This window comes from Salarias fasciatus, chromosome 6 (genome assembly GCF_902148845.1).
Source record: "Salarias fasciatus chromosome 6, fSalaFa1.1, whole genome shotgun sequence".
Lineage (NCBI taxonomy): Eukaryota > Metazoa > Chordata > Actinopteri > Blenniiformes > Blenniidae > Salarias > Salarias fasciatus.
Genome location: NC_043750.1, coordinates 19,927,203 through 19,949,552, shown reverse-complemented (window position 1 = coordinate 19,949,552; position 22,350 = coordinate 19,927,203). Strand labels below are relative to the sequence as shown.

The 22,350-nt window shown below is 41.7% G+C and overlaps 1 protein-coding gene across 2 annotated transcripts; it reads left to right on the top strand.

Moving 5' to 3' along the window:
• Positions 1-6,944: 6,944 nt before the first annotated feature.
• On the top strand, positions 6,945-21,899 carry dkk2 (dickkopf WNT signaling pathway inhibitor 2). 2 transcript variants are annotated; one of them, XM_030094097.1, is made up of 4 exons: positions 6,945-7,423; positions 16,872-17,022; positions 17,490-17,621; positions 19,166-21,899. In XM_030094097.1, exons 1-4 carry the CDS (start codon positions 7,232-7,234, stop codon positions 19,414-19,416), a joined length of 726 nt encoding a protein of 241 aa, XP_029949957.1. In that variant the 5' UTR covers positions 6,945-7,231; the 3' UTR covers positions 19,417-21,899. The 2 variants fall into 2 exon arrangements, with proteins under 2 accessions (XP_029949957.1, XP_029949955.1); XM_030094095.1 differs by having other exon boundaries at positions 16,869-17,022.
• The last annotated feature ends 451 nt before the right edge of the window (positions 21,900-22,350 follow it).

The following is a 22,350-nucleotide window of genomic DNA, read 5'->3' as shown; positions in this document are numbered from 1 at the left end:
TAATTACTGCAGACATTTTAAAGCAGCACTTTAGGATAAACTGCCGATAGCATGCATGAGCCGGGCGTGTAGCATGTACACCAGCAGGCTCACATGCATGTGGCTGGGGCTGGCTTCAATTAAAACACTATTACTGTCAAAACTAATCAACACTCCTCTTGGGGATTTCAGCAACAATAATCAAGCTTTCATTTATCTGTGCTGTCCGTGTGCTGCCGAGGTCTAAGTGTGCTATTAAAATCCCACAGATGGTATTATCTAATTATCTGGTTTACCATATTGATTCTGCGGAATATTTGGAAAATCACAGTTTATCATGAGAACATTGTATTTATTGCCTATACTGGTCAAGCACATCATAAATCTCATTTGGAGCGCCGGCCACAAGCTGTCAGACTCCGGCCCCTCGCTGCTTTGCTGAATGTGTACCTGGAGCCTGTTATTCATGGTTCATGCATGTCTGAACCGCAGGCTGAAATTCTCTTTTCAAATACGCCCGGCTCAGCAGAGACAACTATTTTTAATCCCGTCCACTCCCGTGTAATATCACAGCAACAGTGGCAAATAAAGAATGAAGAACAAAAAAGTCTGGCGTGCTCGAGCGCCATTGTTCTGGACAATACCTGTTTGTAAGCATTTTTGTCACACATTATTTACCCATGAGACGGGACCGTGGAATACCGGGGATGCCTCTTTCTTTCATATCAATTGTCTCTGGTGAAACTCCAGGAGGACAGGCACTCATTTCTTTAGAAAGGACTTCAAATAGCTGCGACGGCAGTGACAGTGCGCCTCTGTGTGTCGCCACTTCCCACAGCCCCAGGCAGAGAGGGCATCGTTTGATTTAGCGGCAGGAACGGCCTTTTGGGCCCTTGATTACGAGAATCCTGTACACTTTCATGTGGTCAGCGTTCTTCCAGAGAGGGGTCACTGTTATCGATTAAATAATCTGAGTCAGTTAAAGGCAGTCACAGGCTGCATTCATGTTCCCAACTGAAGTCCCGACTCTTCGGAAATGGCCTAATCCATCTTCCAGGGAAAACCAGAGGATAAGAACAATTATCTGCCAAGCAACGTGTCCTCTGTTAAACGGGGCTGTGCGCCGCAGCCGCCGGTTCATCTTCCTGGAATGTGCAGTTGAAGGAAGTTACGAAAGCAGCGTTGCACTTCTGATTACAGCGATGTTCGTAACGATCCGGATCAGGGCTGCGGGACGTGTTCTGAGTGTGGACTGGGTGCAGTTACAACCGTGAATCATTTGATGTCTGAGGAACTTTCAGAGCTGGTTTAATTACACTGGCTTCAAATTACAATACTTGCATGAATGATTGGTTGGAGCAGTGCTATGCTTCTGTATGTTAAGCCTTAAAAATGAATAACACTCGTGGGTTAATGAAGCACACATATGGCAGAGATTACTTCACTCAGAGTTATTCTGCACTAATGACAATATAATTACTTTTGCTCATGAACCACTAATGGAATTTAGCACGGCGAATAGTTTTCGGATCACTGGGATTACAACTGTAAGGAAAACATTTATGCATCGTGATTAATGAGCTGAATCTACCAATAACCTGAGAGTACCAATTAGTTTGTCCCTCCAATACGTTTCTGACCTGCTCACGAACCAGAGCTCAGTCCCTCAAGATAAAAGCTTATCGTAATTCGAAGAGTGATAAATGATGAAGATAAAGGAATAAATGACGTTTCAAGCTAATGTTTATTTCAATATGTTAAAACCAAGAACTTAGGGATATTAATATTCAGATAAAAATATAATGAAGAAAAACTAAAACTGCGAATGAGTAATTTTGTAAGATCGTAACAGAACGCCAACATATAACCACCCAAAAGTCTGACTTGAGAGCCTGACTCGCCACTGATGATCATTTTAATTCCTATGGACCCCAATAGCTGTTAACATCAGAATGTTTTCATGTGAAATTACAGGAAGTCTGACATCAACCCTAATTTGCTACTTAGTTTGGAGCAAACTAAAAGCCTCGTGTCATTTTCACGTTAATAGCATGAGTTTCACTCCCAATTGCAACTTTGCACTACTTCTATCCTTAAAATAATTTTATTTGAATTTGTCCCGTTTTGAAAGGAAAGTAGTTTTAATCAATATGAGGAAGATTATTTTCAGCCCCCCTGAATCAGAAGGGGCATCTGGAGCCTAATGAGGTGGGGATTCCTTGGTATTGTGAAATAATGAGTCTGTAGTTTTGGCCAGCCTCCATTGTCAGTCACACATCTGGCTAATACTGGCCTTGAATCAACAATGAAGAAATAAATATGATGAAATGAATCATAAACTGGACTGTAACATGCTCAACCTGTTAATAAAATCAGTACGTATTGAGGGATTAATTAGTCCTTATGGGATTAGTGTATCCTGTCCAAGCTTTTGAGCACAGCAAGTATGAACAAACTGTGAGCAGCGTTGGACAAACTCAGTGTAGTTCATCTTGAACCGTCTTTGATCTCAGTTTCTGAATTTCAGGCTAATTTTTGCATCAGTCACAGGGCTCATTTTTTATTACAAACACAGGCATAGGAGGTTTTTTTTATTTATTAATTCCAGTTCAAAGTACTTTGGCGTGTGTTGGGAGAAAACTGTCAAGCTCATTCCTGTAATCAGGAAACAACTATTGATGATAAGAAATGTCCAGATAATCCATCACCTGTGTCATCCTGAAAAATCCAGTTAATGCAAGCGAGTGCATTTGAAATCAGAACAATCTCCCAATAACTGTGTTTTTCTTGTGATGTTCTGACAACTTGTTTCCTGGAATCAGACCTGCTCTCTTTTTGGGCTGCTGGCCCGACGGTCCGCCACCTGCCATGCGACCTGCGTCATCGGGCTGCCAGCTCACATCGGCCGCACAGATGATTTGTTTATCATCCAGTGTGGGTGTAGTCCCCACAGTCCCACGTGCGCCTTCTGTGAGTCAGATCAAACTGGGCGACGGCCTTCCACCGAACTCCGCCTCACTAACACAACACAGCAGACACGCTGCTGGGAATCAGCCGTGGGGAACCCCGAAATCTGCTCACAGGATAAACACACACATTGGGCTGCCTGGTGAATGATGCCGATGCGGGGTGACGGGTGGCCGAACACCGGGGCGAAACTCTTCCCGGACTGTGTGATTAATAAGAACCAGGCTGGATATGAAACAGTGAAATCAGTTTACACTGCCTTCAGTCACATGAATGAAAGAATGAACCCACAGCAACTTTAATCTCACTCCAAGAATTCAGGCCTCACACAGTATGTAAAATGTTGTGTCTGCTGCCGAGGTGTCAAACTTGTTTTGTTTCAGGACCATACAGAATTGTGTTTGATCTCGCTTGGATCAGTGAAATGATGGCCTATAGGCAGGTCTACAAAGTAACATGTTAATTTATTTATTACAAAACCTTTCATGAGCAACCAGACATTTCTTTACCAGGAGCAATCTGGAATCCTCTTCACCACAATTATCCACTCCAGACTACTGTCAGCTAAAACCTGTAGCCTTCAGCATGCAGTTTTTTTCACAAACTCACTGTCACCAGATGAATTTAATGCCACCTTTTGCTGCAGCTACTTGCTGTAAGTGGTTATCAGTGATGGGAGTAACTGCGTTTAAAAAAATGGCGTTACTATTTCTAGTAACGATTAATCTAACTAATTACTTTTCCCAGCTTTACAACGCCATCTGAGTTAACAGATGTATGAATGTAGAAATGCTACCTACACTTACAAATGAAATTTGATAGGTATCACACAGCAACATTTAAATAATTTAGGTTAATGTAGCATTTCCTGTCTGTGATTTATTCTGACAAGTGTCCATTCATTTCATTAATCAATAAAAGTTTTATAATAAATAATTGAACGTGATTCTGAAGTTCCTTAAGCGGGTTCCAATTATTTGACATATTTAAGCATGTTTTCTTTTAAGTAAAACAATAGTTACAATTTCTAGTAATTAGTTACTTTTATATTTCAACTGTTACCAATTCAGTTACTTTTTGAAGAAGTAACTAGTAACTATAACTAATTACTCTATAAAAGTACTTGCCCAACAGTTCAGTTCTGATTTCACTAAAACTGTGTAAGTCCAAGATGACAAAATAAAACAGCAGATAACAAATTACCATTTTCTTAACATTTTCCACTTTGCATTGTCATCCTGTTACAGATATGTGGTTTACTTTAGTGATCCCTCTTGACAAATTATTTCTCTGCATTTAATCTTAACCACACATACCAGGGCCAGTGGGCTGTCGTGGGCCTGGGGAGCTGCTTGAGGTCAGGGGTCACACTCAGGAACCCACAGTGGTTACCTATTAGGTGTGGAACTTAAACCTGCAAACATCAGATCTGAAGTCAGCTTCTCTAACTTCACTGAATTGAAGACTTTGCAGGTTTGTTGCTGCACTTTTCTTTTCAGAGTGAGCGAGTCTAATTGAAGAATCTAAACTTCAGACTATTTGATTTGTCAGCTGGCACTATTTTTATAACTCAGGCTGGTATTATACTGAGACTGGCACCCAAGAAGATTTCCATAAATTTGAAAATGGGATTTAATGCTGAAGTCAACTTTTTCCAGTTGAAATTCTCTTGGAAATGATGCCTGATCTTTTATCCAGGTGTAAATGAATATAACATGCATGACATTACTTCAATCTTCCCACTGAAACAGCTCTGCAAATCAGCAGTGCTTTGCTTTCTCTGTTGTCAGGTGAAAAGATATTAATACACTCCAACATATTATTTGACAGATGGCTTGAATTTCCCAACATATGAGCTTCAGCAATGGTTGTAACTATTGTCAGAATATTAGTGCGGCGAAATAGTCGTCAAAATGTGATTACTGAGCAGAGACTGGGTGATGATAGGATGTGGAAATATAAGACAGTTCTACAGGAAACTCTCTTTTCAAGTTGTAAGCCAAGAAAGCAATCATAGACCTTGGCACAGGTGTTTCAGTCTGTATGAAGTTCTGATCAGCTTTAAAATGAAAAAAAAAAAAAGTTTGAAGCTTAGAAATTTTGACATTAATTGATGTTTTTTTGTTTCACATTGCAAGAAAAGTGACAAACTTAAATGGACTGACACCTTCACCGCTAAAAACCTGAGCAGTCTCCGCATGTGAGACCTTTATATTGATGCTTTGCTGTCAAGAACTTTCTGAAAACTGTCTCCCCTCCTTCATGGTGCGTTACTCCGGCCGTCACATCTCATTCGCTGTGGTTTCTGCAGACGTTTCCACACTTACCGGCCTTGGTGCATCAACACGCAGCCCTTTTCCATTTCAGCAGTCCGTCAGTTTAAGGGTCTCATCTTTTCATTTATTAAAGTGATTAATGTGTTTGAAAAGCCAACTTTAGACCATCCCTCTTTGCTCTGGTCATCTGCCACTTTCACTCGCTCTGTAGGGACTTTTTCAGCTGCAGTATTAAAGGCAGACTAAATCCAGCTGGGCACCACCCAGTGTTTATGAAAGAAATCAGACTTTCTGCTGAGGGACATTACTTTTATTTTGCATCGGTTATTGAAACTTAATCTTCCATCTTTCCCTCAGAAGATATTACAGCTTCACAGTGATACTGGCTTATTATTCTGTGGACATTTATTTTCTCCAGATCCACTATTGTCCTCTTGGGACATCTTTCAAAACATATACAGATGGCAAAAGCAACAGTCTGCTGGCAGTCCTTTAAGGTTAGTCAATGTGCACTCGGGTGACAATCGTGGCTAAAATAGTATCACCTCTGAGCATCTACAGTTACACCAGACAAGTCCAATACTTCCTCCCACTCCCCAGTTCAGTTGGTCTCCCATTGTTTCCAACAAAAGAACTTGACACTTTGAATTGGAGTCCGTGATGGATCGCTTTTGAGGTCAGAAGGCTTTACCGGTGTCGTGGTTTCATCCCGGCCCAGCCAGGCTTCCAGCTTTGAATAGATAGCTCCAAGTTGTGTGAAGACTAAAGCACTATGAGGTGGGGAGTCACTCGCCTATTGTGAGAAGATGGTTTTGATGACTGGCTGCTTATTTTTGAAGTGATGTGACGGTTTTTGTGTTTGATTTAAATGAACTATGGCTCCATTGTCAGTGAGGAAGAGAGGTCAGGGAGATGACAAGAATGGCATGTTTTGAACATGGTAAAAATAACTTCTATTATGATAATGACTCAGAAAAGAGTAAGAATAATATACTCTGGGTAAAGCAATAAAGATGATTGAGAGTTCAGTACTGATATGTTGATTAAACTCACAAATATATCATCTAACCAACAAGAACTTAAAAAAATGATCCTGATGCTCTAAAAATGAAACAAATGAGCTTATAAGATTCCTACATCACGAACTTTTTCATCAGTTTCTAAAGTTTTTGTTTCTTTCCATCATGAGGGCTCCCCAAAAAACGTCTATCAGATTAAGAAAAAATAAAGAAAAAGAAAAAAAAAAAGACAGGCAACCCTGGCAGACTGTTTAAAATAGACATCAAATCTTCGTGTCACTGACACACTCATCTTTAATTTTAAACTCTAAACATTCCCTCAAGGGACATAAATTAATTCTACTGATGGTAAGAAGTGGTCTACATTTCTTAAAGAAACCCCTTCTTTAGAGCAGCTCAGCTATGAATTTTCCCCCCATTTCCTAAAGTCGCCCAACCGCCTCGCAGTAAAAAGGGTCAGGCGCTCCGTTAAAACACACAGTGTATAATTTTATAGGCTTTTCCCGACGGGGCTCCTGGTGCCGGTGTCGAGACGACAATGCGAGGGCAGCGGTGCCGCACACAGATCAGTTTCATTCTTTGTCAGCTGTGAATAGGGGCGGAGGAAGCAAACTCATTAGAATCCTATAAAAAGAAAGTTAACCGAGATCATAAAACAGCCGGCTGCGGGACTCCGCGCTCCAGTCGCAGCCAGACAGAGACGGTGGAAAGCTCCGAGCATCAGCTCTAACAGATCCACACTGGCTCCTCTTTTTCCTCCTTCCTCCTTCTCGTCTGTCGGTGGCTGTCAGACTCTTCAGGTTCTAATTTCCAAAGGCAAAAACTTGGCATCGTCGCTGTTCAGTATAGAATACAGCAGCTTGGCGCGCGCGCACGCTGCGCACTGAGGAGAGCCCGTTAGGTTAATTCTGTTCTAGAAGTTCTACTTTTTTTTTTTTTTTTACTTTTCTTCAACTTTGCAGTATTTTTTTTATTTTTATTTTTTCGAGGATGCTCGTCTCTGCGTGGAATAGATGTTGCGTTGCGGTGTTTCTCGTGGCCGCGCTGAGGACGGGAGCGTGCCAGGTGTCAGAGGCGCGCCCGAAGGCGAACTCCATCAAGCCCGCGCTGCTGGGGGAGACGCCGACCCCGGCCACCAACCGGTCCGCCGCCTCCACCAAGAAACACAACGTCCTCGCACAGGTAACTCACCTGCATTTCACTTTCTGAACAAATGCGCACATCTGTCCAGGGACGGGTCAGTCTGTCCTCCTTCAGCTCGGTTCATCTTCTTACAAAAAAAAAAAAAAGGGAAAATGTGCAACTTTTCTCATGTGTGGATCGTTATTGGAAATTGCAAGGATTGGACCTCTCATAAACCCTAATTGCCTCTCAAACCCGACGCCACGGTAGGGCGCAGCGCACTTCCACAGTAAATCATTAATGCCAGCAGAAATGTGAGAGAAAGTTAACACTTGGGGTAATTTTCTGTCTGGGTCTTAGTGCCATTAAAGCGGTCCAGACGCTGGTCGGGATTATGAGATTCTGTGGGGCCTCTGAGGGGATACTCTTACCGGCCACTTAATATCCACTCAAAAAGTGATCAATTCCTGCTGTTCCAACAAAGTGCCACATTACTGCAGCTTGACAGCAAACACAAGGTCCAAAAACTGTGAGCGTTATGTCTGTGATCTCTGAGAGGAGGTAGGACTTCTGTCCATCAAGTCATTTCTCAGAGGTTTTAATTGCTAACAGAGATGTCAATGTATGAAAGAAACAAGACATGCGGGTTTTCAAAAAGATGGTATGACAAGCCTTATCTTTAAAAAGACACAGTAAAGACCCACCTGTGTCTTCATTATGATATATCACACTGAAATGACCATACATTTGAGTATCCACAGTATCTTTCCGATCAGCAGATGGCACTACCACATCTCTGTCACATCTGCTGCCCAGCACAGTCTCCTCATCACTCTGGGGAAACCAACCTCTCTTTTCTTTAATTTGGGCAATTTTCCCAAGTTATTTTGCATCTGCCTCCTCAGCTGTGTGCAATCTAACTCCTAGGAATATTTTTGTTTATATGTAAATTGCATAGTGCTGCGAGGAGAGAAGAATTATGGAAAAGCCACATTTTCTCTGCGGAGTGTGGCGATCAAACCTCAGGCTTCGGCTGCCAGACCTCAATTTGAACGCCTGCTTACATCTTAGCCATTGCAATAATTGAGAGCGGTTTGGTAGATTGAACTGAAGGGAAACAATATGAGTGAGCAGAGACCACCACTTTGTATCAGCAGCCAACGTCACGAAAATGGCTAATAGCATTTAGGATAAGGTGTCGGTGTGTGCATGTAAACTTTGTGTGACTGTTTGTGTGTGGGTTAGTCACTCTCTAAATTCATGGCTTGATGGTGAGAAGCAGGCTCCATTAAGCTTGTGCATTCAATCATTCAGTGGCAGGAGAACAAGCATTAAAGTCATCTATAAAAAAAGAGTGATCAGTGGACTTCAGGAGGTTTGAAAAGTTTGCCTTCACTCTTGTTTCGAAGCGAATCGCAGGTCCACTGCTTCACTCTACAGGTTTAAAAAAGAAAGTTAGATCGTGCAAAGTAATATTGCTGAACATTTTCCCCTCACAGGGGTTCGCAGTACGCACCTCAAAATGTTTTCCTTCTTGCCTGCGTTTGCAAAATCAATTATTTCTGATCAAGGTTTGGGCATATGTTTGGAAAATGGTCGCAGAGCGGCTCAGATTCCTTTTCTGGCGTCCGCATTACGGGAAACCTTGGTCGTGATATCCTACAAATAGATTTATGGTCAAGTTGTCATGTTGCTGAGTTTGCTACAACGGTGAGAAATAGTTGGCAGATTATCACACCTCTGGAGAGTTTTCACTGGGTTCAGGCTGTGTGTGATTGTGGGCTTAACAGTAATGTGAGTAAGAAACTCAGTAAATTACCACTAAAATGGTTTTAAATTCACACTCTTTTTCGGTCTGCCGCCAAGTGCGAGAGCAACCACATTTTTACGTAGTGTGAGACAGCTGTTTGGGGTCTTTAAACTCTCTCAATTATGGAATATTCAGAAAATTACAAGGGATCGCCTTAAAAATTGCCCCTTGTTGGGTTTTATATAAATGTAGCAAATTAGTGAGGGAGAGAGTCCAGCATGTCTCTGAAGACAGACGGCTGCACCAAGAAACAGGGATGTAATCTCATGTTGTATCCGTCACATTAGAAACATTGGTTGAAGCCTTGGGTTATAGGAAGCACTCTGACAGCTTAATGTGCTTTTATTTCCTGTAGCTGCCGACAGACTTCAGTGATAAAGACGACATTAATCACACACACGACCCAGGGCAATGTTTGGCTATTCTGATCGGATCAAAATGCCGAGCGTTTTGTTGCCGTCTCACTGTTTTCACTTAAGTCTGACCGGAGTGAAACCAACAAAACCCCAAAACCTCGAAGATCTCGACAGCCAGCGACTCGTGGGTGGCACTGTTAGCTCCTTGGAAGAAGCCCAACAGAAATGGATAGCACGGGCAGGCAACACTCACCATTGTAACCTCTGAACCCACAAGGGACCCAACAATGTGGTTGCAATTGTGCGCAATGCGTGCCTGTAAAACACCAGCCATCGGTCAGTCAGCCTTGACTGGTTACTTTATTTAATTCACCGCAGAGATTACTTTAACAAGCAATCTCTGTGGGCTCCGACTATAAAAGTAGAGCCTCTCTCTGTGTGTGTGTCTCACTCTCTCTCTCTCTCTCTCTCTCTCTCTCTCTTGCTCGGCCCTGTCTGCCTCCTCTACCTAAATTGACTGTTTGGATCCTAATGAGCGGAGAAAGAGAGCAACAGGGCAGGGAGAGGTGTGACTGCTTGTTAGTGTTCATTTTATGCTTCAGCCTGCTGTCCTGTGGCTGTTTTTCTCCAGCCTGGGTCCCTTGGGTGACGTGAGGCCTGTCCACTGGGACCATTGGGGTCCTCATGTGCAGACGACCTTTTACTGTAATTGGACCTCTTAATGTGAGAGGAGACCCACGCACCTCTCTTTCCACAGGATTACACCTTTTTGAGCGAGGCACCTCCTCGATTGCCGCCCAGAGTGTTTCCCCCTTTCCCCCTGTCTTTGAAGCAAGCAGCCGTGCACAGAGACTGTAAGCCTCTCTTCATGTCCGCTGATCAAGATCAGCTCCGAATGTATACTTAACTTAAGGAAGGTCTAGTTTTTCGAGACTCGGGATTTTAGCACTCAAAGAGACGTAGTTATAAACACATGTGTTTTGAGTGATGAAAGACGCCAAGTTGTGTTTGAAGACCCGGCTTGTACGAGTGACTTGTGCGCAGTCATCCCTATGTTATCTGATACCGGCTGTCTGTGCTTTCAGGCCATATGAAGTTTGTTTATTCGGTGACATCGTTTATTTGACTCTGTTAGGCCCCTGCCACTCATTAACACCATTCACAGCTTCAGGTTACGAGCTTCGGCTCTGAAGGCCGTGTGCAATCAACAACACGCAGAAAATGTAGGGAACAAAGAATTAGGTCTTTATATACATTACAATGTATTTACAAAATCAAAGGAAATGAAGAAAAAGCGGTCTAAACTGTAAGTAACTGCAGAAAGTTGTTTGGGTTGGGGATTAACGTCAGAAACTATTACAAAAGCTGTATTTCTGTCCTTACAGTCATGTCTCTTAACAGAGATCTTTGCCATATGCACCGGGTTGCAGCTCTGTCTTGGGTTTTGGGTTTTATTAGAGTTTTATTGGTGTTTGTATTGGTGGTCCACATTAGCAGCTCCAGTAAGGGTCACACTAAGCGCTCCAAATGAAACGGTGAAATACCTTTCGAATGATCAGAAATGGAAAAACAAATAAGTTTGATGATGCCGAACATTAATCTCCAAAAAGCTAAAAACTGTAAAGTATCTATGGCGTTAAACCGTAATGTCCACTCAGCTTGCTGCATGACAGCATCAGCTTCATCTCTTTTACATTTACCAAGGCTGCTGGAAAGTTTAGTCTCCTGAATGTAAACAACCTTCTTCAATGTACTTTGTGTTATTTTGGGACTCTCGCTGAGCTGACTGTTTTGTTTTGTCATCTTGTTGTTTTTCTTCAGTCTTAAAGCTCTGCTTTGACTTTAACTACCCCGGCTCAAACTAAGCAGAGGAGACATACTTTGTTATTTTTCTGCATTACAGGGTACAAATTATATCAGCACTTTGGAATGACTCTACGGAGATAAATAAGGGATCCAAATACTAGTGGGAGAGGGTTCAAAGCCCTGTATATCCTGTAGTAAATCCCTTGTAGATTGTTGCTCCCGCACATTTAAGGTTCCTCTTCAAAGCCGCGGCGCTTTACCAGCACGAGAGCAACACGAGACAGGGCCGGGGGCTTCCCTTATGGCTCTCTGTCTGTCTCTTCCTTTATCGTCTCACCAGCATACCAAAAGAGGCTGCAGAGTACACACTTCTTAACCCACTTCCTGTGCAGGATCCAAGGCTTCGCTTTTATGTGCGAAGGCCGTCTTGGGAAAAATAAGGGAGCACGAGAGAAAAGATATGAGATGAATAAGATGCATCCAAATGAAGCCCCGTCCCTCAGAAGTTGCAAATGAGGCGCTTTAAAACATGACAAGATAAGGTGAGATTATCAGCTGTGATTCAGGGGTCAGGCTTGTATCATTGGGTTTCAAAGGGCTGTCTTGCAGCTTGAGCCATGATGGAAGAGGTGAGCCCCATTCTTCTTTTTCCGCTGCCTTTCCTGCATATGTGCGGCGCACTGTAATTGATCCAAACCTGCTGGCCAGAAAGACAGATAGGAATCAGAGCAGGTAGTATCGCGTACTACTGCACGTGGCCGGACCCATTTGTCTTCATATTTAGATAACAGCACATTTTTCTTGTCAGGAAAAGGAAAAAAAAAAAAAAAAAGAGAGAGAGAGAAAAAGCTTGCTCTTGCTGCACTTTCTTGAACTTCTCCTCAGAACATATTTGCAGCATATTTCTTTCTCAGCTGTGATTACCTAACAATCAACAGAAAACCTTTCTCTGAATGAGCACTTTACAACAAAACGAGAATCCCCGTAGAAGTCTTCTCAAGGCTTGAAGGTTGTGGACGTTGAGTCTGAATAATAATTTCTCATATTGGGAAATACACTAATTATTACAAGATATTAGTACCAAATTAATATCTGAGCATTGGATACAAAGATAGAGCCAGGAGGTGGTTCACTTTTCATAGAGAATTAACTTTCAACCTTAAAGGTGCATTAAGGAGTTTGCACGTTTTATGCGAAACAGCAGCCCCTGCAGGCCTTGGGCGTAATGCAGCTTCGTGAAAAACTAGTGCCTGTGGCTCGCGTGCACGGAAGAGGGGAACTCCTTCATCGCTCTTTTAGTAGCGCTCGAGTAAGATTTAAGTTTCTTTTACCTGGTGGAGTCTGTGCTGGAGCTGTGGCAGTGCTAGAAGCCAGTCTTTTCTTACTTTCTGGAAGATCCTGCTCAGTTGTTGCTCACTAAGCATCTGGCGGAGTAATGGCGGACAAAACGAAACCTAACTAAATCAGGTCAACCAGAGCGCGCATTACGTCATTCCTCTCAAATTCTCCCCCAAACAAATTCTGGTGCCGGACCGGCACTGCAACTTTCAAGTGACAATTTAGCGCTGTTAGCGGTACTTGCAATGAATATGTCAGGGCACATTGTACACATCATTAAAAATGTGTAACATATTTATGGTGGAAAATAAGTATTTTTAAAGTTGAAAAACTCCTTAATGCACCTTTAATGTTGGTCGTTTTATATCTGTCTCTATCTGTCCACAGACAGGACAACTGAAAGGTAAAAAGTGAGCATGGCTTCCGTTACAGTGCTTTACTGGCATCAATAGACAAATAATCAAGCTGTCATGATAGACATGAATGTACACCTTGACAAACAAATGATGATATAATTAAAGAAAACCTCTTGAAAGAATAAGCTTCCTGGCTCCAAAGAAAATATTAACTGAATTTCTGGTGATACTGAGTGTTGAGTCATTTTTTTAAGTAGTTAAATGGATTACAAGAAAAAAATTTAGCTCATCTAAAATGTCAGTCTAAAGTGCCGCCAAATATTACTTGAGCATAGTAAAGTAACTTTTTACTTCCACCTCTGCCTGCCCATGTGTTGAAGTGCCCTTGAGCAAACCACTGTTTGTCTCTCACTTTGCATTTAAGATGTCACCACTGGTGCGTGAAGGGTGGACATGACTGATCTTCAGACTGTGTTTTAACACTGTGAAAGTGGTGAAAATCCACTTTAAGTCATTTCAGTTTGACATTAATTTCAGAGTTATGTGGTTTAAACTGGAAATTAAAATAGACAAAGTGTATAGTTAACAGTATGCTGTAAAAAAAAAAAACTCTTATAACTGATCATTTGTTGGTTCACCTTTGCAACATGCTGATTAATTGGCTTCTGAAGTGCTGGTATTTGGAAACGCTCCCTAACAAGATCTTTCACTACTCTGACATAATTTTCCTTCTTTTCAACTTTGCAGTAATGAAGAAATTTTAACCACTCATTAAACATTCAACTCAAGTGACTTTCATCACCATGTTAGGTATTTTGCCTTTTGTAGCTCTGCCATAATGATTGATTAGCATTCACTTTAATGCTTTTTGCTCATTTCTTTCTGGGGCTCTCTCATTGTCTCCATGTGTTTCCAGCCTGAGAAAGTCAGCCTGGCAGCCAGCCAGCAGGTCTAATCTGAAGCTCCAGCCCACAATAACAGCTTCTAATGTGATGAAATATTGATATTGTTGATAGTTGATTCAAACATGTGGTGTACATTGGCGTTTGGACGGAGTCCCATCCTTTCAGACATGGCAGCCCGTCTCTCCTGACCTTTCATAACCCCATCGGAGTTTGTTGTTTATTATGGCTGTAATGATTTTGCTCTGATTTAGAACTCTTTCATGTTAACTCACATGTTGACTTCTCCATGTTTGTCAGTGGTAAGCCACATTAAATCAGATCTGTCAGTGCGGTGCCAGTTGAATGTGGATGTGGTGCTGGTGATGGAGCGCCAACCAAAACATGCTCGTCTGCAGTAGACATAATTTACACGGTTAGATTTCAGATCCTACTCATTTTTACTGATCTTGATGTCCTAACATATGTTGTCAAGGAAATATTCAAAGACTTAGTCCTTTTTTTAAATAAAAACTCCCTCCAGTTCAATGATGGTAGGGATTTGGAGTAACGCTCGTAAATTAACATGATTTATATCCTGATGAGTTTTACCATCGGGAGATAAATCCTTCCATTTGATGAATGAAAAAGAAAAATTTAACTTATAAACCTCTTTTTCCAAAACTATTTTTCAATTCTAAGCTCCTGCTCCAAGTCTGATAACAACAGGATTATTTTTTTTTCACTGCACTTCTCATTTATTTTGTGTGATTTGTGTGACTGACTCATTCTGCTCATGGAAAATACCTAAAGGTCCCTTTGCTGGGCAACATTTAACAGTTAAAAAAAGAAAAGAAAAGCAAAAACACTGCTAAATTACCATTGAATGCCAGTGATTGGCTACTGAAATTATCCCTCTGCTCGATCCCTTGACTCATTAAGCCTCTGTGCTCAGAGAAACTGAAGTGGTTAGTCTTGGTTGGGAAATGGTAATAGCTCTATTGTGTTGGCCATGAAAAAAAATCTGACCACACCAGTGAAACACAATTTAATCCCTGCAATATGTCCTTCACCAAAAAAACGGGGCTCACAGGCACCACAGCCTGTTGTAATTTTAACCCAAAACAAACAAACAGCTGATTTCCCTACTTTTCCCCAGAAGTATCTGGCCATGCAGGTTTTCCAGGGTTAATTTGCTGAGCTTTGCTCATCTGCAGCAAAAACATTTACCGCACAGTAACAGTGAAGACAATCTCATTCAGTTTTAGCTTACAAACTGTACTTTTGAAAACAATGATTCTCTGGTGGGGAAAAATGTTGATGTCTTTGAAAGAAACAAATACCAAAGTGAAATGACTAACAAGATTATTACAACAAAGTAGTAATTAGGTGGTAAACATAAGTCTAACCAAGGGAATATATTCCTATCTAAATGAGTCAATCACACTTTGTTTTTTTTTAGGGGTAAGAACTTTAACAATAATCTGTAACTTGAATGCAGCATGGACGCTGGGTCACACTGGGCTTTCCAGCAGCCTGCAGTTTTAGAACATTTTCACACCAGTTTGGTCGGAGTTCACCTCCTCGGTGGGAAAACTCAATTCGTACTCTGTTGCAGACCAAACAAGCAAAATCTGCTTCTCGGTTCACTTGCAAGTGGATTCCTTTTGCAGTTCGTTTACAGTAGGAAATACCGACGGACTATAAGTTGGAGCAAATGGAGGGAGTGAACCGGAGAGAGTGACAGAGAGCGCGTGGTGCATTCTGAGTTGAAATAAACAAAGCCTGCAGAGCTAACCCAGGGAAGCCGAGGAAAACAAAGAAGGAGTTTAGAAACAAAAAAGTCTCTGTTGGCAGCTGTGGAGCAGTATCGAGATGTAGGCGTTATTAAACCATACTGACTCTATATCAAACAATAGATCCTAAATGGTTCCATTATTGTTTGTTATGTCTGTGTTTGTTTTATTGAGAGCATGTGAAGTTGGCTGAATGGATGGATTTGATTTTTTTGGCCTTCTCCTGTTCTAAAGTATAGTGGAAAAAGTGAAGCGAACCAAACAATGCTGTGAAAGTTTTCCTCGTCTGACTGAACCAAGTCCTCAGGCTATTTCCAGAGTATCCTGGTGTGAAAGCACCCTTAATTTTCCTGCCCGATACGCCTAGATTCTATTTTTTTTTTTTTTTTTTTTTTTTTAGAAAAAATGATGCCCTCTGCAGAGCATTCACAGATTTTTATTTCACCACAACTACAGATCTAGCTGAATTGAAAAAATGTGAGGACATATTACATTAGTTTATTATATCAAGATGTTTATTTTCTCAATAAAATAAAACGGTTTCATGACTTGAGCTGTTGAGCGGTTTGACAGGATGATTGTGGCCGAGGGACCGTTGAGACCGGCCCTCAAAAAATGAACCCGACTCAGAGCATGATGTCCCTGCAGATGTGCGATACCAAATGAGTCATTGCTTGTACTTATTACCATTATTAGTGAAAAAAAAGCCTGCTATTCATTTGTTTTCATGCAAACAAACTGACTTTTGCAAATGTTAAGTTCTGCTACAAACCACATAAAATAATGCACCAATCACACACAGGTATAAAGACATGACACGTCAAATCGAAGAAATGCCATTCTTACATAATCCGAACACAAGTCCAACACCAACCAAATGACTTACAAATGAGTGAAATCCAGGCAGGGTCACATTTTGGATAACGGCACTCTGCCACTCCCCCAAACTCTACAAAAAATGAAAGCAGAGACTCCTCAGGTCAGAAAAACAGAAACCTAAAATATACGCTTGGTTCCAAAAACCTAAACTCCATGCCACTTTGTTGAATGCAGCTTTTACATAGTCTAAATAGGTGGGTGATGCAGATATATAAACATAGAAAGAGACGTTTAAACATCTGCCTTCACCGTCTCTGTAATGACTCTTGTGTCTTCTCCCCAGCAGGTGTATCCTTGCAGCAGTGACAGGGAGTGCAGCGTGGGCAGCTACTGCCACAGCCCCCAGCAGGCGCCGTCCCGCTGCCTCACCTGCCGCCGCAGGAAGAAGCGCTGCCACCGAGACGCCATGTGCTGCCCCGGGAACCGCTGCAGCAACTGTAAATACACGTGTAGTTCAGCTTCAATTATATTAAGGCTGCAGGACATGAGAGAAAAATTTGATTTCTTGTCTATGCAAATATTGTGGAAAAAGTGACTCGTTCCAGGTCAGCGAACAAACAGTACCGCAGTATCTAGCCCAGAGTCTCGGTGACAGAGCCAGGACATTTAAATAATGCTGAACACATGCTCCCAGACGGAGTCCTGAATAGACAGACTGTATTAAACTGAGGCCCAGAGGTTAGGAATCAATGGTCCCGTGTCGGTATGTTGTTTCAGCAATAAACAGTGTGAATATAGGTGTGTTGTGGCTGTGCTGAAATGAATTTAGTCATAGCTGACCAACGTACCCTAAGAGGTCCCTGCATTGATGCATATATCTCGTGAAAAGTTAGCAACATAATGGCACGATAACTGGCGGTTAGATTTTTTTTTTTTAATCCATTTATTTCTTTTCTGCCTGCAGATATCTGTGTTCCCATTTCTGAGAGTGTGCTTTCACCTCACATCACAGCGTTAGACGAGCACAACAAACTCTCCACCAAGGATCACAGCTGGAGAAAGAGTGGGAAGTCGCACACTAAACACACTCTGAAAGGTAAGACCGGTCTGTGTGTGACGTGTCGAACGTCCGTTCATCCGCTTGGCGTCTTATTCCAGCGAGTGAAGGCAGTAACCAGGCAAACACGAAGAGACAGACATCCAGGCACACTCGCATTCGCAGTCACACCTACGGGCAATTTAGAATCACCAAGTAACCTGAAACACATGTTATTGGGCGGTGGGAGGAAACCAGAATACCTGAAGAAAAACCCACACATGCAGAGGGAGAAGAAGCAAACTGAGCACAGACGGGAACCAGGGGTATAATTGCTGTGAGGCGAGAGCGCTAACCACCACCAGTGTGCCGTCCCGCCTTAAACACCTCCACTCATCTCTTATCTTAATATCACCATTGTCTTTTCTCTCCCCGGATCTGGTTGAAATTGCAGATTTTTTTTGCGTTGTTCGCCCTCTGCATGTCCTAAAGTGTTCACGGGTAATGTCAGTCCACAAACTATGTCGGTAATTGCCCTTCTGCTTATGTGTCGGTGCTCGTGAGACCGTAGCGCAGCACGGGGAGCCCAGAAGAAACCACAATGCTTTTGTTGTTTCTGCACCGGCATAAAACCATACGGAGTGTTTGAGTGACAGAACACATCGTGTGATACAGAGGTGAAAACCGCGAAATGCAGGTTTAGCACGATTAGGGTGAATAACTCACTGAGCCCCCCTGCTTAGGGCTCCTGTCACCCAGAGTTAATGCGAGGACCTCTCCATAAAGACATATTCTTTAGTGAATGTTTAAAGAGACACTTAGATTGCTCAACTCTGAATGCCCGTTCATGCTTCACCCAATGAGAATACAACAGCAGTAGTTAAAACGTCTGTAAATGGAGTCATTTGTTTTTATTTGTGCTTAACTCACTCTCTCTCTTTATATGTGATTACCCTATAAAGCAACGGCCTAATACAAATTAGGCCATTACAAATTACAAATTACAAATAAAAATCCACTCAAGCGATCTGTGGTGTGAAAACAAAAGATTTATGAGGCCTTCACAAGTTGAAATAACCAGTCAGCAGTGCGGCTTTGTCAGGGACACAGGATGAGTGCTCTGAAAGAAAGTCTTTTGAAAAGAGGAGAACATGATCGTTACAATATTCAGTTCATATGCTTAAGGACAAACTCTTGCCAAGAGTATCGGACTCAAACAGGGAGGATGACTTTCCTAATGCGTAGAATAATTGAAATCGCTTGCTCGACTTACGCTGAAAGCTTTATGTTTTCCCAGCCTTTGACAAAGCAACATATATTGCAATCTACGTTGAAACCTGAAGAAAGGGCTGCATAAATAAATCCGTATGGAAAACATAGCCGCCTAATGAACAATCATTGCAGATTTCCTGTGCTTTCTTCACCGAAGTACCATACAACAAGCTCCAAGTGCCGGGCGGTTTACTGTTTCATGCTGCTCTTTTATGTCTCAGATGAAGCATTTGTTCCTGTTTTTTTCTGAGTGAAAACATGATGTACAGTTTGTTGAAAACAGTTTGCTGGGTCACGGCTGAGCGTCTGCGTTTCTTATCTTCTTCTGTCAGGGCACGAGGGGGATCCGTGCCTGCGCTCGTCCGACTGCTCGGACGGCTACTGCTGCGCCCGTCATTTCTGGACCAAAATCTGCAAACCCGTGCTGAGGCAAGGCGAGGTGTGCACCAAGCAGAGGAAGAAAGGCTCTCACGGCCTGGAAATCTTCCAGCGCTGCGACTGTGCCAAAGGTCTCTCGTGCAAGGTGTGGAAAGACGCCACCTCCTCGTCCAAGTCCAGACTCCACATGTGCCAGAAGGTCTGATGCTGAGGCAGCTGCTGCGAGCATCGGCGTCTCTGTCTCCACCGGCCAGGAAAAGTTTTTCTTTAAAAGGATGGGTTGCGGCTGTATTGAAAAAAGGAGTAGAAGACAAAGACTAACAGGAGACAGAAGAGACTGTGTGGGTTCACGCAATTCGACGAGCGGAGAGCGAATGGGAAGGCTTTCATGTGCTTGCTGCAAGTGGTCCGTCCAGGCGATCACACACGGAAACGTGCCTGAATAATCCTTAACTTAGTCAAGTCTTGAAATGTTTTTTTGACACAAATGAGAATTATTGGTTTGGGGGATACCTTTTCTTTTGTCCACACACGTCTAAGAAGAATGTACGAACAGATTTAGGCCCCTTTAAGAGTGATAAGTAACTATAGACACACAAATCAATGCTTTTGTGTTGTTTTTTCAATCAAGCTTTCTTATCTCATTCAGGGAGCCGTGGTGTTAGTCAGTCTGTGCTGTATTCAATGTTTTTTAAATGGAAGCAATGGATGTTGACATCTACATACGCTCAAGACATATTTTTTCATTTCCGATCAAACTCCCAAGTTATTTACTTCCAGACTCGCCATGCCATGAGATCTGAGTTACACCATTTTATTCTCTTTTGTCAACTTTCAGGATGTCTCTTTCCATTTAGTTTCTGTAGCTCTCGAAGAATCGCTCTGCAAAACATTTAGAGCTGGCAACAGTGTCCAGACACTGCAGAGACTGACCATATTGTATGAAGAACTAATTGTACACACAGTCCACTCACTTCTTCATAATATTCTTAAACCAAAGACTGACAGAACATTGACATTGAAATGATGAGTTTCATGTGGGACATTAAACCCCTATTTTTAGCCATGAGAAAAGAGATAAGTATTGTGTTCGTTTGATCTGTCGGCATACAGCTGTAATCTATTTTCATACAGTTGTGTGGGTTCGAAATGTTTGTACTGAGGCAGCGATGTGCTGCAGACTCCGCGGTTCCATTAGCAGACCCAGAAGGGCTCTGCTTTTCTAATCACATGAACGGGATTCAAGGATTTGATGGAATATGCGATTTGTTTCCATTTAGAAAGCCAGTAGGAGAGAAGATGTGAGATGACTGATTAGAGTTAGAAAAATGCGCCATGAAAGTACATTTTTCAGAGGGTTGGAGATTGAATCATCGTCTTGTTGAAGGCATGTGACTGCCGACACTTTTCTCAGAACATTTTGAGGATTTTTGTGTAACTTTGAATCGATGCTTTTAACAAGTGCCATGGCTTTAAAGGACCACTCAAATATCGTGTCACATTTGCCTCTTTTTGCTTTAATATGTTTTAAAACATCAAGTCCATATATTTTGTAACCGTTTAGAATACACAATAAGCTCTTATATTGTAAATAGACATGAAACTATGAAAATGTATTTAAGAGTGGATGTACAGCCGGAATCGCAAAAAGGTCGGAGCGATGTGTAAATAATGAATAAAGCAGGATGCAATGTTATCCAGAGCCGGATACAGACGATACGTAAAATGTTAAAAGTGAGACGCTTCACCATTTCATCTTAAAAAAACAAAAAACAAGTTAGAAGAAGTGGGAACATATGTTGGAAAATTAAGTGATGCTAACTGGAAAAACCTTTTGCTTTGCAGTGACTTACAATATTTCAAACAAGTCAGGGAAGGAACAACTTAGAAAGACACGAATATAAGAGAACGGATGTTTGTCAGTCTGTCAAACAATGTGTCTTTGAGGATCGGCCCATCTGCAATGTCTAATATCATCCAATAATTAAAGGAATGTTGAGAAATCTCAGGTAACACGATCAAAGGTCAATGCTGGATATTTTGGCAGCGCTGCATCGTGAGCAGGCCTGATTCCGGACTGGAAAGCATCACGCGGGCTCAGGATCCCTTCTAGAACCCATCGTCTGGGAACGCTGTGTAATCCTCGGTTAGAGATGTATTATCTTTCAGGATATTCCAGCCAGACGACGTCAAACTACATACTGCATTCATCACAACAGCAGGACTGCAGAGTACAATAGTTTGGCTGCTAAATTGGCCTTCCTGCCGTTCAGGCCTGTCAGTAATAGTCAGAAAAGCATAAGGGATACTTTAGAAGCCTAAACATGGCATTCTAATAACTTTTCAGGCTATTTAACCACATAACACTTGAAATGATGATTTGATTTCAGCTGGCTAAATATTCTTTTGTAGAAAAAAATGGGTTTAAGAAATTGCATCCTGTTTTATTTACATTTAAACCATTGTCACAACCTTTTTGGAAGCTGGGGTGTACGTCATGTACATATAATTACATGTGAATCATAAACATTATAGCAAAATGATCTAGGTGGGAAACGTCACGTCAGATGGAAAATTAAAAAAAAAAGGTTCAAAATGGAAGGTTTCATGATACGAGGAGAAAAGAATAGTTGGCTTTTATTCATATAACAAACAGGACTTATTGAAAAGAATAGGACATTGTCTTCCAGAATACTTTGTGTAAATTGTGTATAAATAGTTTTAAGATTTAAATCTCACTAAATATTGTTTGTGTGAATACTTTGCATTGGTCTCTTTGTGTATTTACAATGAATAAAAGATTATATTTTGTATTCTTGGGCACACAGGAGTCGTTTTTGCTCCAAAATGCTTACATGATGCATCATGTTTACAATTTAAAAAACAAAAAGACTAAACATTTCCCTGAAGATCAAAACCACTTAGCGAGCTTTCATCCAGAAAAATCTCCATCAGAGCCAATAAAAAATAAATTTGGGACAATCACAAAATACGGTTAAAGCCTTTGATGGACAAATTTCCATTTACATTCATTAAAAAACCCTGTATCCTTTTACAAAAAGGAATTTTCGTGCTCTTTTTGCATGCAGGCCTGTTTTGGCTGCTTGTTGCTGCTGCTAATGATGTGAAACCAGAGACA